Consider the following 15074-nt stretch of genomic DNA (forward strand, 5'->3'; position numbering starts at 1 on the left):
TTCAAAGTGTGGCGCTCTTGCTGCATCAGTCTCTTCAAATCCATTTCTCTATACTGACCTTCTTTACACGCCCCACATTACTGAGTTCACCACGAGAATCATCTTGCTGGGGCTGGCTCTCTATTGAGTGGGTCTTTCTATCAAGTGGTTTGCAGCTAACTCACAACCTATTAACACTATATTGTCATCACAATCACGCTACAATATGCTCTATTGGGACGTGTTTGATATGCACTGTACCTTGTCTATGTGTTCAAGGTTTAATCAAACTCATCAGAATAGTTATACTGTTATTTAAACACCGAATTTTACAGCGCTACGTACTATATTCGTACTACAAGGGTATAATAGTAAGATGGGCGAAGTTTCTTGTCGAACAAAAAATCAGGTATTTAAATCGTCATTTTTCCCTTCCGCATCAAACAACTGAATAAACTGCCTCATACTTGCTACGAAGACTTATTTGTGATTGTGTGTATATGGCTTATTCTTATTTGAAGAGACTGCGGTCTTGGCGTGAGTGCTCTTTGCATGACTGGAAATGGTGTGTTTGTCTTTGGTGTGTATCCTTTGCAAGCATCATTCGCGTTTTTTTTTCTCGTTAACGTACGCCCTGCAGAAATGCCTTCGGCTTATTTGTAGTATCATGATGATAAATAAACTCTTCTGGGTCACTGGGACGCCTCGTGTATAATGAGCCGCTGTCTCGCTGACGATTTCCGGCAAGACGACTAACGTTACGGACGAGGCCTGGTGCAGCTTGTGTTTGTGAGCCACTATACAGTGACGTGCGAGTTTGTTTGTTTTTTTTTTCGAAACAGAAGAAAGGATGGCCGAAGCCCGTGTGCCCCTGAGACGCGCTGATAAGAAAACGCTCGACAACAACGGTCGAAGCCCTCGAAACTGTGCCCCGTATAGGTGTTCGTGGCCTCATACCGGACTAAGCGTCTTGTTGCCATCCGCATCTGCGTGTTGGCAACCAGAATGTTTCATCCCGGCTATCATTTTCGTCGTCAGTGCAATGATTGTGTCGTCGCTAGTGGCGCCGCGGGGCACTCTTGCGTGGAGGAAGACTGATGGGAGATGTTCACAAAACTGTGGCCTAATTTGACCCAGCTTATTGAACGGCCGCAGGGAACGTGGTCCCACGACACTGACCCCGTCGGCGGCTATTCTCTGTTCTGCATCATCGCGGGTATACTCGGGGAATTGCCTCGGGTCGGGCCACGTGGAAAAACAGAATAGATCGCCTTTGGAGGTGGCCTCTTTTTGTCCTCTGTTGACGTGTGTGGCGCAGACATCTGGTGTTCTTTGATAACGCTGTTAGCTTCTTTAAATATGCTGCCAGCTCTCGTTATTTCATTCGTTTTCCTATATTGTTGACGTGCGCAAATAGTGTGGTCTTCTCGCTGCCCTCTTCACTTGTTTTTATTTTTTGTTGCACTTCGTATTTTCATGTACGACGCAGCCGCTGGGAAGCCGTGGGGACCCGTTGTACTTTTCTGTAATTTTTTTTGTGTGTCTTTCACTTTGAACTCAATCGAGACGGTTTTATTGCAGCGACTGTGGCCTCTTTGCGCACAGTGGAGTGTTTCGCTCCGGAAATGAGCCGCCTGTAGCAGATGCTTTGCATGCCGCAAATTTCAGCTCCGCACCCACGAATATTCGTGCGGGAAGCGCACGTCGCCCATAGTTTCTTTCTTTAGCTGCAACGGCGAAAATGGGAGAATGAATGAATGCTGCGAATACCGAATGCTGCGAATACTGTGAGAATGAATGTGAATACTCTGAGAATGAATACGTGGGACGCGCTTCGCGCACGTTATAAAACATTCATCCTACCCGTGATCATTTTTGACGTGGTATACCTCGTTGAATTTGCTCGTAATAAAATGCTCCCAAGCTCGTGTCAACCTTTCCACCAACGATATTCTTCCTTCCTTCTCCCTTTTTCTAGTATAGTTATATTATTGCAGCTATCGTACACCTCTTACGCAGGAACAGCACTGATATCCGAGCGTTTTATTTATGGAACTCAATAGCACGAAAGTTCGGCCTCAACGGAATTTCTCCAATGTATATATCCTTATATACGAGCTTTATGTATATACACCATTTCTCATGAGGCGATAGAACGTTACTGAAACCTCATCGTACGAGAAGCCATACTGCCGGTCAAAATGTAAGGTGGACCATCGTTGCTAATACGCATGCTACCGCCTTGGTTCCCATTTCAAACATCCACACGCACTTCGTCAGCCTTGGGAAAACAGAAACAAACCAAACAATTCTGCATCACGCCATAATATAAAACGGTGGAAGGAAAAAAGAAAAACAAGGCATGCATTTTTTAACTCATTTCGTTAACGTTTGTTCACGTGACTATAGTGGCAATTTTTCTCAACAGGCAGAATGATGTCGGTGTTCCCTGGAAGATAATGCGCCGCTTGCACTTTCCTAGTGGCACCGAGATAAGTTTGGCCCATTACCTACTCATCCTCGGCATTACTGTCAGCCTTACCTTATTCACGTTTACACTCATGGCTATACCCACGCGTATTCAATATTTATAGATACCATTTCCATATTTATAGATCAGAGGCATGAGTTATGTAGGGTCGTGCTTTGACCCCCGCTCTCCCCCATCAACTATTCCAAAGAAGTTTTTGATAAATATGTCTTATGCTGTCATCTCTCTTAAAAAAAGGCTTACTGGTTTGAAACCACTCATAGCACGTATTCGAAGGAGTCTATATCAAAAGGTGCCAAGAGCAGCACTGATTACGTGAGATAATGGTGTTAAAGAGCATTGACATCATTGTCTAAAAAGCTGATTCTAGGCAAACGACTCATGAGTTGACTTACTTGGGACTCACTCAGACTTAGATCGAGCCGTGAGTCACAGTCCAAGTGAGTCTGGCAGAGGAAAGTTTTGCTGAGTCTGAGTCCGAGTTAGACCTAAATGCAAAATATATTTAATGTGGGGGTCTGAGTGAGCTCCAGAATTTTTGCCGACCTATGCTATATATGAGTAATATTAAAATGTAAGACGCACCAGAGACTAACGTCTGTTAAATTGTGGAAACGCATCAACTGACGACCTTCTACCAATCTCCTACTCGCCTTCCAGCATTTCATTCAATCTTTGGGCGCTTATTACTTCACTTGTGAACCTGCACAAGGCTGCGCAGTTATTCCGTTTCATACATCAGGTGAAACGCGATTGAAGCTAGCAAGATTTCTTGTGGTGCAGATGCGTTCGTACCAAGAAATGATTTGATGATGTTACCACGCGTATGGTTGCCACCTTTCTCCTAGAAAAGAAAATAGACCTTGAGGGAGGGAAGCGGGGGTTAAGTTAATGTTGACCCAATAGACACTATGTTTTTTTAGCGAAATTATGTTAATGTAGACGTACACACGCACAAAAAAACTCACAACACTGAGGTAACCAACCATTCCTGTTGCTGGCATAAAATGCTCATACTAAAAGTAAGTGCGGTTTTGGTTACTGCTTTCAACGTGCTGCATAAAAGATTACGCGCATACTTCATCCATAAAAAGCTCTTCTTTGCGTCGCAGTCAACTAGACCAGTAACCCTGTAGAGAACAAACGAACGTTAAAGTGTGTATGGTGCATATGCCACAAAAATATCGGATATTCATACATAAATATTCATGCAGTAATATGATATATTTTACTGATCACCACACTTGAAGGGATTTTTAAAAAGTTTCAGTAATAGTTTTAACGTTTCGGTGATTGTCAATAAACATTTTTAGGGGCGAAGCTCCTAAAGGCGTGGGTCTGTCCATCCCTTGTATGTATGTATGTATGTATGTATGTATGTATGTATGTATGTATGTATGTATGTATGTATGTATGTGTGTATGTATGTATGTGTGTGTGTGTGTGTGTGTGTGTGTGTGTGTGTGTGTGTGTGCGTGTGCGCACGCACGCACGCACGCACGTGACCACCTATAGTTCCACCTTTGCCAGCTGCCCACTACTTCGTCCTTGCAAGCATCCCACCATGCCCCATCACCGATCCACCACTTCACCGTCCATGAAGCCGTTATAATGAAGGGGGAACGGAAGCGACGTATCGCTACCACTTACGAATTGTAGAATTTCTTGTATAAATATATACAGTATTTATATATATAACCCTCTAGCACTTCGCCCCACTCATCATTATTCACTGTGTGGATATGCTGTGATTTTTATTTGTTGTTGTGGTTATTGAACTGGAATTTACAAAGCGCCCCAGAAAATAAATAATTGCGATATTATAAAAAAAAACAGCGAATAGCGACCATGTTTAGATGCGAACCAGCCACCAGCCCGCGATCTACGAAACTGACCAGGCTGGTCTAAAGTCGGACAGGTGTCAACCCTAGGCCCACCCGTAATACGATTTTCTTGTTTTGTTTTTGGACTGAGTAATAAATGAAGATGCGTTTCGCCATAGTAAAAAAAAGGGGAACATCGTTTAGAATGGCAAGCTGGGTGAGTCGGAAACAAACCCCATTATTTGTGCGGTTTTCGCAAGGTTGTTCTGTATCGCTTAGGTTACCTTTATATCCTACCGGGACCTCCGCAATTAGCGTGCAACCGGAGCCAATAAATAGCTCAGGACATGTTTACAACGACAAAATCCAAGCGCGAGATGCGCGGAACTAGACATTTTGCGGACAGAACTTCTGGCATAGCTTCCACAGTGTTGCACCTAATGTATGAAACGGTAGATAAGTCAATGGTGGATTCAGAGGGAAAAGGGGTGGGGTTGCTCTGTCTACAAAGCTTTGTCTGCCCCACCCCCCTTCTTCAGTACCTCCAACCCATGTCCGCACGTACCAGCCACTTAACCTCATTCTTAACAAATGCTTGCGCAGCAAAATGTGCCTGTACCTGAAGTGTAGGAGCCTTGTTTTTGTTTACCGCTTTTTATGATTAAAACACGTTATTGGGACACCTGTGAGCTCTGGGCTCACATTAAAATGTATTTATGCTGTGATGGGGCCCTTGTGCTAAGTTACAGTCATAACCCCCTCTTCTATAGAGTATCTGAATCTGTCCCTGGTGTAAGTTTTGTGTTTAGTAGAGCGAACTTTTTCGGTGTGACTGGAGCACCCTCAGCACGGTGTTGAGGACATAAAGCGCTGATTCACTTCTGCCTCTCTGTGTTCGCAGTGGCCAATCCGCCTCCAGAGGCTCCTGCCAAAGATGCTCCCGAAGGAGAGGCCGAAGAGGAGGACGTTGGAGATCCCACCAGTAAGTCCGCTGCTCCCATTTCGGCCACGGTTTTCACGGCGAGGTAAACAAGGGCCGTCTTCGCGCGCATCTTACGTGTGACGCCAAGGTCGCGCCCTTTTGCCAAAACGGCTGCCACGCTTGCACAGCGGCCAACGTGGAGAACGCGCTAATCAGGTCTCGGGCTTCGTCGTCGTTAATCGTTCCCGTGTCGTTAATTGCTGGTGTCGTCCTGTCGAATAGACAGACGCTATCGCGGCCTTTCTTTGCCAATCTCCCTCTGTTCTCGTCTCTGCATAGCGATGAAAGGAACCACGACAGCCCGCTCCTTTGACTGCGATTCGTTTTGTCCATACAAAACACCCCTGCCGCAAGATTGATTTGTGTGAAGTTGTGGGCGGATGAAAACTTTGGGTAGTGAAGCGGTGTGCAGGGACCCACAGTAAACCACGTTGATGTTATGTTGGAGTGTGGTTTTGATTATGTTGGAGTGTGGTCGCATCTTTTACTACGCGCTCAGTGAAACGACATGGCTGGACATAGCCCAACATAATGAGCCACAAGCCAGTCGTAAGCTATGATCTTTTATTTGAGGTTGCCCTGTGTGCCACGTGCGTCATTTTTAGGTTCGCTCTCGGCAAGTTAACGAACCTATAATTCAGCGAGTACAATCACAAAAAAACATCATCCTTGTTTTGTTTCATGTTTTTGTTTAAACCAGATATTTATTATAAAATAGTGTTCTAGAAACACATTTGCTTTTGAAAAAGGTTGTGACATTGCTTCCAAGATTAGCGGTTGAATTCACAAAAGCCTTTCGTTCATAAGTCCCCATTCCCTACGGCCATCCGGCTTGGCTGACGACATTGCCAGCATCAGATTGGCTAAAATTCTCTCTTGGCAACAAGTCTAGAGTAAGACGTTTTTTTTATATATAGTTTTTGTAAATAAGTTCACTAGGAGTGTATCCTGTATGATACGACAAGCGGTACTGGGGACCACGTGTTCAGCGCAAGTGACTGCATGGTGTGTACAACATCGTGAAATACACAGATAACGGACAAAGGAATATATGTTCTGAAACAAAATCGTATTAATTTTATTTGCAGTCGGTCTTGCGAGTTTCACAGCTGTACGAAACAATCGACACCACGTCAATAAAAAAAAATCGACAGATGCAGCAGTAGCCGCGTTGCCGTTCGAAAACCGATCTCTTCCACTTCACGATGTATTCACACGACAGAAAAAGCTATATGCTGCTGCGAAAACAGTCGTGTCTCTTGTGCAGTCATTCTCATTTTGCCAGCTTTAACTGTCCAAATAAAATAGCTCCACAGTGTTGGCTCGGGCACACTGGGTCGGCTTAGTTCGCGCAGAAACAAAAACTTGGAGCTTCCGCACGTTTCTAATAAAAGCAAGCGCTTGAAAGTTAGTTTTCTGACGTATTGTATTTTTTTTTCTTTTCTCTCATCTGCGGTATAAGACTGCAAGCGCCATCGGTCACCGTCGCGTATGCACTCGCGAAGGTGGCATAAAAGCTGCGTGGGGGTAAAGAAGAGGCGGAGGAGGATGCCACGGGGAGGCCCTTTCTCTGAAACAATGGAGCGGCGTGAGAGAGTGGACCAGCGCCGTCCGGCAGCGATGGTAATAAATGATCGCGTTTATCGACTCGTCGCCCGCTCGGTATTTTCTCTACGTTGCTTTGTATGAAAAGTAAGGATAGAGAGCGGAAAAAAACAAAAATAAACGAAACTGTAAGAGAGGCAAGAAGCCTAATTTCGCAGCCCGATCGTATTTCGGGCTCTGATCGACTCTGTGGTGCGGTTGCATAGTCTTGTCGTGCGTCTGCGCTTCTGTTCTACGGCCACTGCTCCGTTCGCGCGCTTGTGCAAACGTGCTGGATTCAGAAAGGCTTGCGCCACAGGAGGTTTGAGCCATGGATGACCGAAGGCCGATAGCCTTCTATCACGGCCGCCGGCTTGCGGGAGATTACGAGGGACACGCCCGAATGACGCGGCGACGCCTTCTTTTGGAACCCGTGTTCACACAGCACTGTGGCTGTGTTTCTCTTTGGGCGGCATTCGACAGACTCCGCACAGGACGGCGCTGATGAAACGACGCGAACGTCATTGATTATGTCCCTCTCTCGACGAGGTACTACTATGGATGTGGGGAAACACGTATTTCTTTTTCTTCCTTCACAAGGTCCAATTTGAGCAGATTTGCCGAGAGAAAAAATTAGGTTTCCCTGACATAAATGACACGCTCCTCCTCATAGGCGTACACAGACAGATATGGGCGTAATTGAATATGGCTCGAACGACGAGAAGAAAAAGAGCGGGGGAGTCGAGTACATAAAATTAGAGCAGCGCGTCCGACGCCGCAGTGGTACAAAAGTGCAGTAGAAAGAGCAACGGCGTACGAGTATGCGCGCGGGCTTGCGCTAACGCGTTCATTATGCGGGTGGCGCTGGGTCGAATCCTTATGCAAATAAGCGGACATGGGCTTATTTGCCTCGATATAGTCCCACGCAGTTCGTAATCAATGCGCGCAGACACACCGTTGAACAGGAACCAAATTCTATAAGCTGACTAGTATGTTCACGGAGGCCGCCAGTTGCGACTTGCGTTGGTTCGCACATATGTGGGTTGCGTACACCAGCTTAATGCCGCGACGCTCTGTGCTGTAAAAGTGTGGAATTTATTGGAACTAGTATTATGTAAGGCCTCTTCGCGATCGGTTATGCTCCTTTTTGCTGTGCCCGAACTTGCCCCCCTTCTTCCCTCCGAACGACCCATTCAGGCGTAATACTGAAACGCCGCTCGGACCACACTCTTGAATAACGAACACGAACCAAAGTGAGTTAGTACTGCATCACGTTATTCTGATCTAGGATAATCCACCTACTGCACACGGCACCATAAATTGCGATCAAATTTTTTGTCGTTATTTTTTTCAACGATGCCGTTGGTAACGAGAGGAAATTTCAATGAACCCGCCTTGTACAGGAACTCGTTTAACCGTACAATCGCGAACTACTTATATAGAGAGCAGAAATAAGATCAAAACATTCCTACACCTGCCGTTCAATGGGCTGAGGCAGACAATGGATAATTAGGAACGAAATAAGTTAAGGCTTAGCGCGGTGAATGCGAATGGGAGTACGCTTTATGGCACTTAAAAGGCGGTACAGGAGGAAGGCGCCGGGAGCGGATAATGGCGTTGTGGAGACAAATAAATGGTACACAGCGCGGTCGTCTGAGAAAGTGCGGATTTACATAACTGTGATTCGCTACATCCTCCTCAAGTATACTGACTGAATCGCACTCCTTGGTCTTGTGGAACTGTTTCCAGCCATACCGAGACTAACCTATATAATCTGTCTTCCTTCTCTTGTATTTATTAGGTTTAATGCTGGTTATATAAAGGTCATGCATGCTGGGATCGGTGTAGCGAGCAGTTCTTTTTTCCTGCACGATGGCTTATCGTACGTTGTAGATTTCACAACGTATAAGCGCTGCACACCTCGGGCCTTCTCATTTCTCAAGGATAATTGCGATCAGGTCCTGAAACTTCAGAGTTTTTAAAGTAAACTTCGGTTAGAGTTTTCTCTCTTTCCTTTAAACTCAGTTGTCCGCAGCCAGGCATATATTTTCAGAATATTTATTTTAAAGGTGAAGCTGAATTACTCGGTTCGCTATTCGTTCTACCTGCTTCCTTGCATTTATTTTTGTTTAATTTGATGTTCTCACAGGGCTAAAAGCACTTCGATAGCTGAAAACATTTGCTTTCAATCTTGGTTCACAGATACGATCTGTTTTTACTCCGAGTGCCACAGGACACATAAGGCGTCCCGGTTAAAATAAGGCCTTTCAGCTTTTCTGTTAGCCGTACTCTTAAACAGTATACATCTCCTGACAAGGATATTGTAGTTAACTATGGGTGATAATGTGCGTGCCACCAGGGCGGATAAGACCCGTGTCGACTCCGGCACGTCATAAACTAAACTACGACGGTACTGAACTAAGATTCGAGATTACAGGTGTATCCTTGTGAAACTGCCATATCCCCCTACTATATAGGTAGATCTTTTTGTTTTTATTTTTCTTAATTGAGAGTTAGTGTTTATTTTTTATTTCTCTCTTTTCTCGCACGCTGAAACATTAGTAAGTGCGTATTTCCAAAATGTTAACTCATATCGTCCCCCTTGTGCAACCACTCATAGTAAATTGCCTACTGTCTGTATAAACTGTCAAGACGCCGATGGTAACAGCTGCAATCGAAATAAAAGTGCCTACTAACAAATAAAAAAGGCAAAAAAAGTATTGTGACAGTAAACACCTCACGATGATTCTCAAAATTTAAACGGATAGCAGTTCAGCAACGAGCACTCACATGGACTACGATTTGCAGAGACACTCGAATTCATTTGTTGCAATATGACATCGCATAAGGTACGTGGTATCGGTCGCGTTAAAGACGCGCCAATCTACTTCGATTGAATCTCAGTTCGTCGCACCCTAGGACGGCAAGGATTATGGGGTGGTGTATGGCTCATGCAGAATACTTATTGAAACGCTTGCTGGTTTTCGAGACATCTATACGCCAGATTCAGCTCACTTCACCGCTACGCATAGCTCTGTTCAGGCACTAGCAAAAACAGGGAGAGCTCTGCGGCTGCATGCTGAACGCTGAATTAAGGTGACTAATATATATAGAGAGAAAAAAGCACCTTTTGTTTGATAAGCCACCATACTATGTCTTGTAGGGGTTATAGGTACCCGGTAGGCCCAAGTGAATGAAATATGTACAAAGCACGCATTTCGCCGCAAGCTAAGGCGCACACAAAAGGAAGACAAACGAACGCTGGCACGGGTGCCATTGTCGTAACCCACCCATTGTTAAGATCAGCCTGTGAGCTCCGAATTCTCGATAAGTTTGCACAGTACTGTATACACGGCATCGCTCTCCAGACATGTTCGCCTTCAACTAGCCGTCGTCGTCCTCATCTTCGCTTTTTGCCACTGACGTCATCGTACTCATGCCGCGCTCTGCTTCTTTGTCTACGTAGAGTGCCTCCCTTGTCCGTCACCGAAAAAAAAGGTGATAATGACAAATCGCTCCTTCAAGGAGACGAGGGAACGAGGTGTGAACTTGTGCATAAATTAAACAGACCTCAAACAAGGCATCTAGCTTGACAGCTTTGCTCAGCGCCCTATCTGCTCGCATTGACAGCCAGCCTCGGCTCCCTGTGTCTAATGGATCCCTGACAGTGAGGCGACGCGCAGGTTTGCACCCGAACGCGTGTCTCATTCACGACATCTTGGTCAACGCTTAGTGTGTGAACCCACCACTGTGGTATAGGGATTATGGTGCTCGAATGCTGACCCGCGGGCTGCTGGATGGAAAATGCCGACCACGGCGGCCACACTCTCGATGGAAGCGAAAATGCTTGAGGCCCGTGTAATTAGGCGCACGTTGCAGAGCCCCAGCTGGTCGAAATTTTGGAGCCCTCCACTCTGGTGTCTTGAATAGTCATAAGGTGGTTTTGGGATGCTAAACCCCAACAATTATCAATCGCTTAGTGTGACCCGCATTCTCGGGAAGAGCGTATCTTAGTTCTGTCAACTCGGAATCATAAAAAAAAGACTACTCACGTTCCTCTTCTCGTATACGCACTGATTATCGGTTATGAGCTAACGATGCGGTAAACATTGAAGTTCTTTCAACGAACAGCTGCTCAAAGCTATACCACTGTCCGCATGGACGTCCTAACTCTGGCCTAGCATCTCCTATACATAGGCCGCGTTCACATGTTTCAGTCAGGTATTAAAAGTTATGCATCATTTTTTTTTTTTGCCTGTCAGCACCATAGACTCTTATGTGCGTGTATGAAATATTGTCGTTTCTTCAAATTTTCGGCACCCACTATTTATGCACGCTTCTTTACCGAAGAACTCTACGTCAACGGTAATTAGTTAGCTAGTTAGGTATTTATAGTTAGTTACATATTTATAGGTAGCTAGTTGGTTAAATAATTCATAACTTAATTAATTAGTTGTCAGAAGACTCCTTCACCGCGGTGGTCTTAGTGGCTAATGTACTCGGCTGCTGACCCGCAGGTTTCGGGATCGAATCTCGGCTGCAGCGTCTGCATTCTCGATGGAGGCGAAAATTCGGTAAGCCGGTGTGCTCAGATTTGGATGCATGTAAAGAACCCCAGGTGGTCGAAATTTCCGAAGCCCTCCACTACGGCGTCTCTTATAATCATACGGTGGTTTTGGCACGTTAATCCCCACATATCATCAGTTGACAGAAGACTGCTGTGTGAAAGAAATGGCGGCTGACCTCACGCTTTTTCTGAGCTATCTGCAGTCTTCTGCTCACTGCAAAGGCGACACACATACACTACACTCTCGCTTGTCGAAGAGAAGCGAGCCGCCCGTATGCCGACGCTTACACGTCATCGCCTTGGCTCCTCACTGTGTTTCGGCGTTCTCTGCGCAACGCGCAGGTGGCGTGAGTGCGGAGGTAACGTACACATTCCACGCGCAGACATTAATGCTACGAATACGACCGTCCCGAACAAAGCATCGGCACGGTAACGAGCCAAGTTGCGAAACGGGGCTCGCCGATAGCGGCTGCCCCGGGCTGAGTGAGCAGCTTTAAAAGCGCTACTCTCGTAAACACTTCGCCACGCGGTGTTACGAACCTTCCGAGGCCGGTTCCGTGCGTGCTGTTGAAACGGTCGCGCGTGACTCTCATAAGATTCGAGCGCCAAAGCGGCAAAAGCAAAGGAAAGGGTCGGGTAGTAAAAAACCATAGAATTCCGCTGCATCGTCGGGCATGACGAGCTCCTATGGAGTCCGTTACTTTTTTTTTTCTCTCCCTACGATCCCACACAGCACCTTGTGCGCAGTTGCTCTTATCACTCCGTATATATACGCAGTACGTATTGCCCCATGGCGCCTTCGCGAGCGCTCTCTATGGTTCCTTCGCGCATTGTCGGGCAGAATTGAAAGGCGCTGCTATCACCCACCCAACAACTCGGGCCGGCCGAGCAGTATGCCGCCGATACATTGCTTTCCAGGCTTATTTTCTCTCGCAAAGTTCTTTCTCCGATTCTAGATTTTTTTTTAGATGCGGAGCATCTTATACTCGCGCCTTGTAGTGCGCCGTCCGCGTCGTCCGCGCCGTCCACACCGCTTCTCGAACATTCGACAGCTGACGCGCGCGCATGCGCCGTCGCGCCGTCGCCCACTCTTCCACCATCTGTGCATCCCTTCCTCCTCTACACACCGCGCGCGCTTCACTCCTCCACCATCTGTGCACCCTTCCTCCTCTACACACCGCGTTCGACATCTACAATTCTCCTGATTCTCCAGTGGACGCGCATGTGGCGTCGCGCTTCGAGAACATTCAACAGCTGACAGTGCATTCGCCGTCGTGCTGTATATATACTCAAGGTCGGCGCTCGCTCGCTCAGTTGCCGCTCGTCGGTTGGTTTGTACGGCGCGTCGACGTCCAAGGTCGCGGTGAAATGAATTCCAACGAATCCACAAACACAATGATCGACGTCCCTTCGACCAGCGCCGCCCTTTCGCATACGTGTGTACGTGTTCACTCATTTAACACCCCCTCCTACAACCACGTTAACCAATTTAGCCATCGACCCAAGTAAGTCGCAATTTAACACCCCATTTCACAACCACGTTAACCAATTTAGCCATCGACCCAAGTAAGTCGCACTTTAACACCCCGTTAACCAATTATATGGTCCGCATCCTCCTCAGTGTTCCCCCGAGGGAAGCTGCGGGCAATTTTTTCTTCTTGCTTTCTCATTCGCACAAACTATTTGTGCAAAAGCGCAAAAGCACTATGAATTGACGCGAGTCAACTCGGTCGGCTTTGTAAAAGAACAAAAAAATAAAAATTAAGACACACACACAAATAAGCAGCTACGTGTCGGCTATAGTATAAAGTATCAACATACCCATAGTATAAAGTATCAACCTACCCATCAGGCAAGTGCATTTGACAACGTCACATTACCGTTTACGTATAGCGCATGCGGTGTCAAAAAGTATTGAGTATACCAGAATTTCGAAAGGCTGCCTGCAGCCAACAAACTACTCGAGGGCGCGGGACTTTTTTTTTTTTGTCGCGGGGGGGGGGGGGGGGGAGGACGTGTGACAATATAACCTTTCGATTCCGGGAAATAACACACCCGCTTCAGCCGCGAGGCATTGCGAACATAGGTTGGCAGGCGCACTTTCCTGGCCGCAGCCTTTGTGATCGCCTGTTGTGACGGCGATGCCTGTTTGTCCTGCTTTCAACGCGCCCTAAAAGCATATATTTCTCGGTACTCCCGCGGATGGTGTGGAGAAAAACGACCTTCAGAGGAAATTGCAGCGAGAAAGAATAAAACAATAAAGAGGCAAGAACGATGCCAACAAAGAAAATCGCTCGATGAGATCAGTCCGCGCGCCATGTATCGCTTAGCCTCCGAAACGGTGTAACGGTATGTCATGGGTGTTCATATTATAGAAAGTACAATAATTGAACTCCAAGTGAATTTGTGCCCAGTGAATACGTCGCCAGACAGTGCGAATTTGGAGCCGTCTCCGCAAGCGGGCCCCCATATCGTACAGCACAAGACACGAAGTTGCCCCCAACGCGGTCCCCACCGTCCCGCCCGGCTCAGTTCATTGTAAACACTGTGCGCACCAGTGCGGCAGAAAGAAAGGCTCCTCTCCGGCAATTGACCCCCGAAGGAATCTCGGGAGAGGGCCGTGATATTTCGACGAAACTGACCTGGAGCTTGCAGCAGTCCAACCTTGGCTCGGGCGGAAGGAAGACGCACTCCGACTCCGTCTGGACAGAACCCACATCGGCTACGCTCCGGTCTCTGGTGTCAAGTCGCTCCCCCGGCTATGCCCCAAGGACTCCAGCAAATGTCAAGTGCTACTCCGGACCCAAACTGCCACCAACTAAAGCATATTCGTACTTTACTGTTTATAACAAGCGGCGAAATTAGGTTGTGATTTGTACTCCTAATTAGTGATGTCGAATTCGAAGCAGCCACTAGAGTTGTAACATTTTTGTCAGTACCTTTTTGAGTGTATTTCATTTTCATGTTTGATCGAAAGTGAATGGTTAAAGCGAAACGTGGCCGTGTGCATCCCTCTGGTCTCCATCACTTTACGGACAGAGACACGGTACACCTTTTTCTCTTTCACCTTCGCGGGTCGTTCATGTTTCGTGTCACGTCAGCGCAAACGGATTGGTGGCGATCGTATATATTGTTGTCGAAGCGGATCAGAGAGGCCCTTAGATGGCTTGTCCGCTTCGGTCCTATGTCAGCATTCGCTTTTATATAGACGTGTATGACGAGTAAAAGGCCGCCGTTCTCGTCGCGTTCGAATGAGTCGCGTCTTCTGAACAACAACCACCAGAAATATCCCGCGAGAAAGGCCGCTTTTATAGCGGTCGCATTTCATGCGACGATATTCCTTTGACCCTTTTTATGTGCTCTGTCTCGTCGAACAAACAAGTTCACATTTCACGCTTGTCGTCGAATACGGGAGCACCTATAGCGTGAGCAGTTTGTCAATGTCTCATACGAGAATTTAGATGGCGCATGTTTCTGTGCAGGCTTTTTGCAGGAACTCGAACGCTGTGATCCTGCCAGCGTTTTTGTCCTTAAAGAAGGAGGCTCATGCACAACTTGAAAAAAAATTAAATAAATTTGCTCAAATAAATTCGCCCCCGAGTCCACTGAACACTGCAGGTTTGAGTGTCCAAAAGGGGCGGGGATGTT

General features: G+C 46.7%; 1 protein-coding gene across 6 annotated transcripts in view; it reads left to right on the forward strand.

Annotated features, from left to right (window-relative positions):
• LOC119176070 (dual specificity calcium/calmodulin-dependent 3',5'-cyclic nucleotide phosphodiesterase 1A) overlaps positions 1–15074 on the forward strand; it is a 637362-nt gene that overhangs the window by 511938 nt on the left and 110350 nt on the right. For all 6 annotated transcript variants that reach the window (XM_075876718.1, XM_075876721.1, XM_075876720.1 and 3 more), the window contains one exon: positions 5195–5275. In XM_075876718.1, coding sequence (XP_075732833.1) covers positions 5195–5275 — 81 coding nt within the window. The remainder of the gene's footprint in view (positions 1–5194; positions 5276–15074) is intronic.

Source organism: Rhipicephalus microplus, chromosome X, assembly GCF_043290135.1.
Source record: "Rhipicephalus microplus isolate Deutch F79 chromosome X, USDA_Rmic, whole genome shotgun sequence".
Lineage (NCBI taxonomy): Eukaryota > Metazoa > Arthropoda > Arachnida > Ixodida > Ixodidae > Rhipicephalus > Rhipicephalus microplus.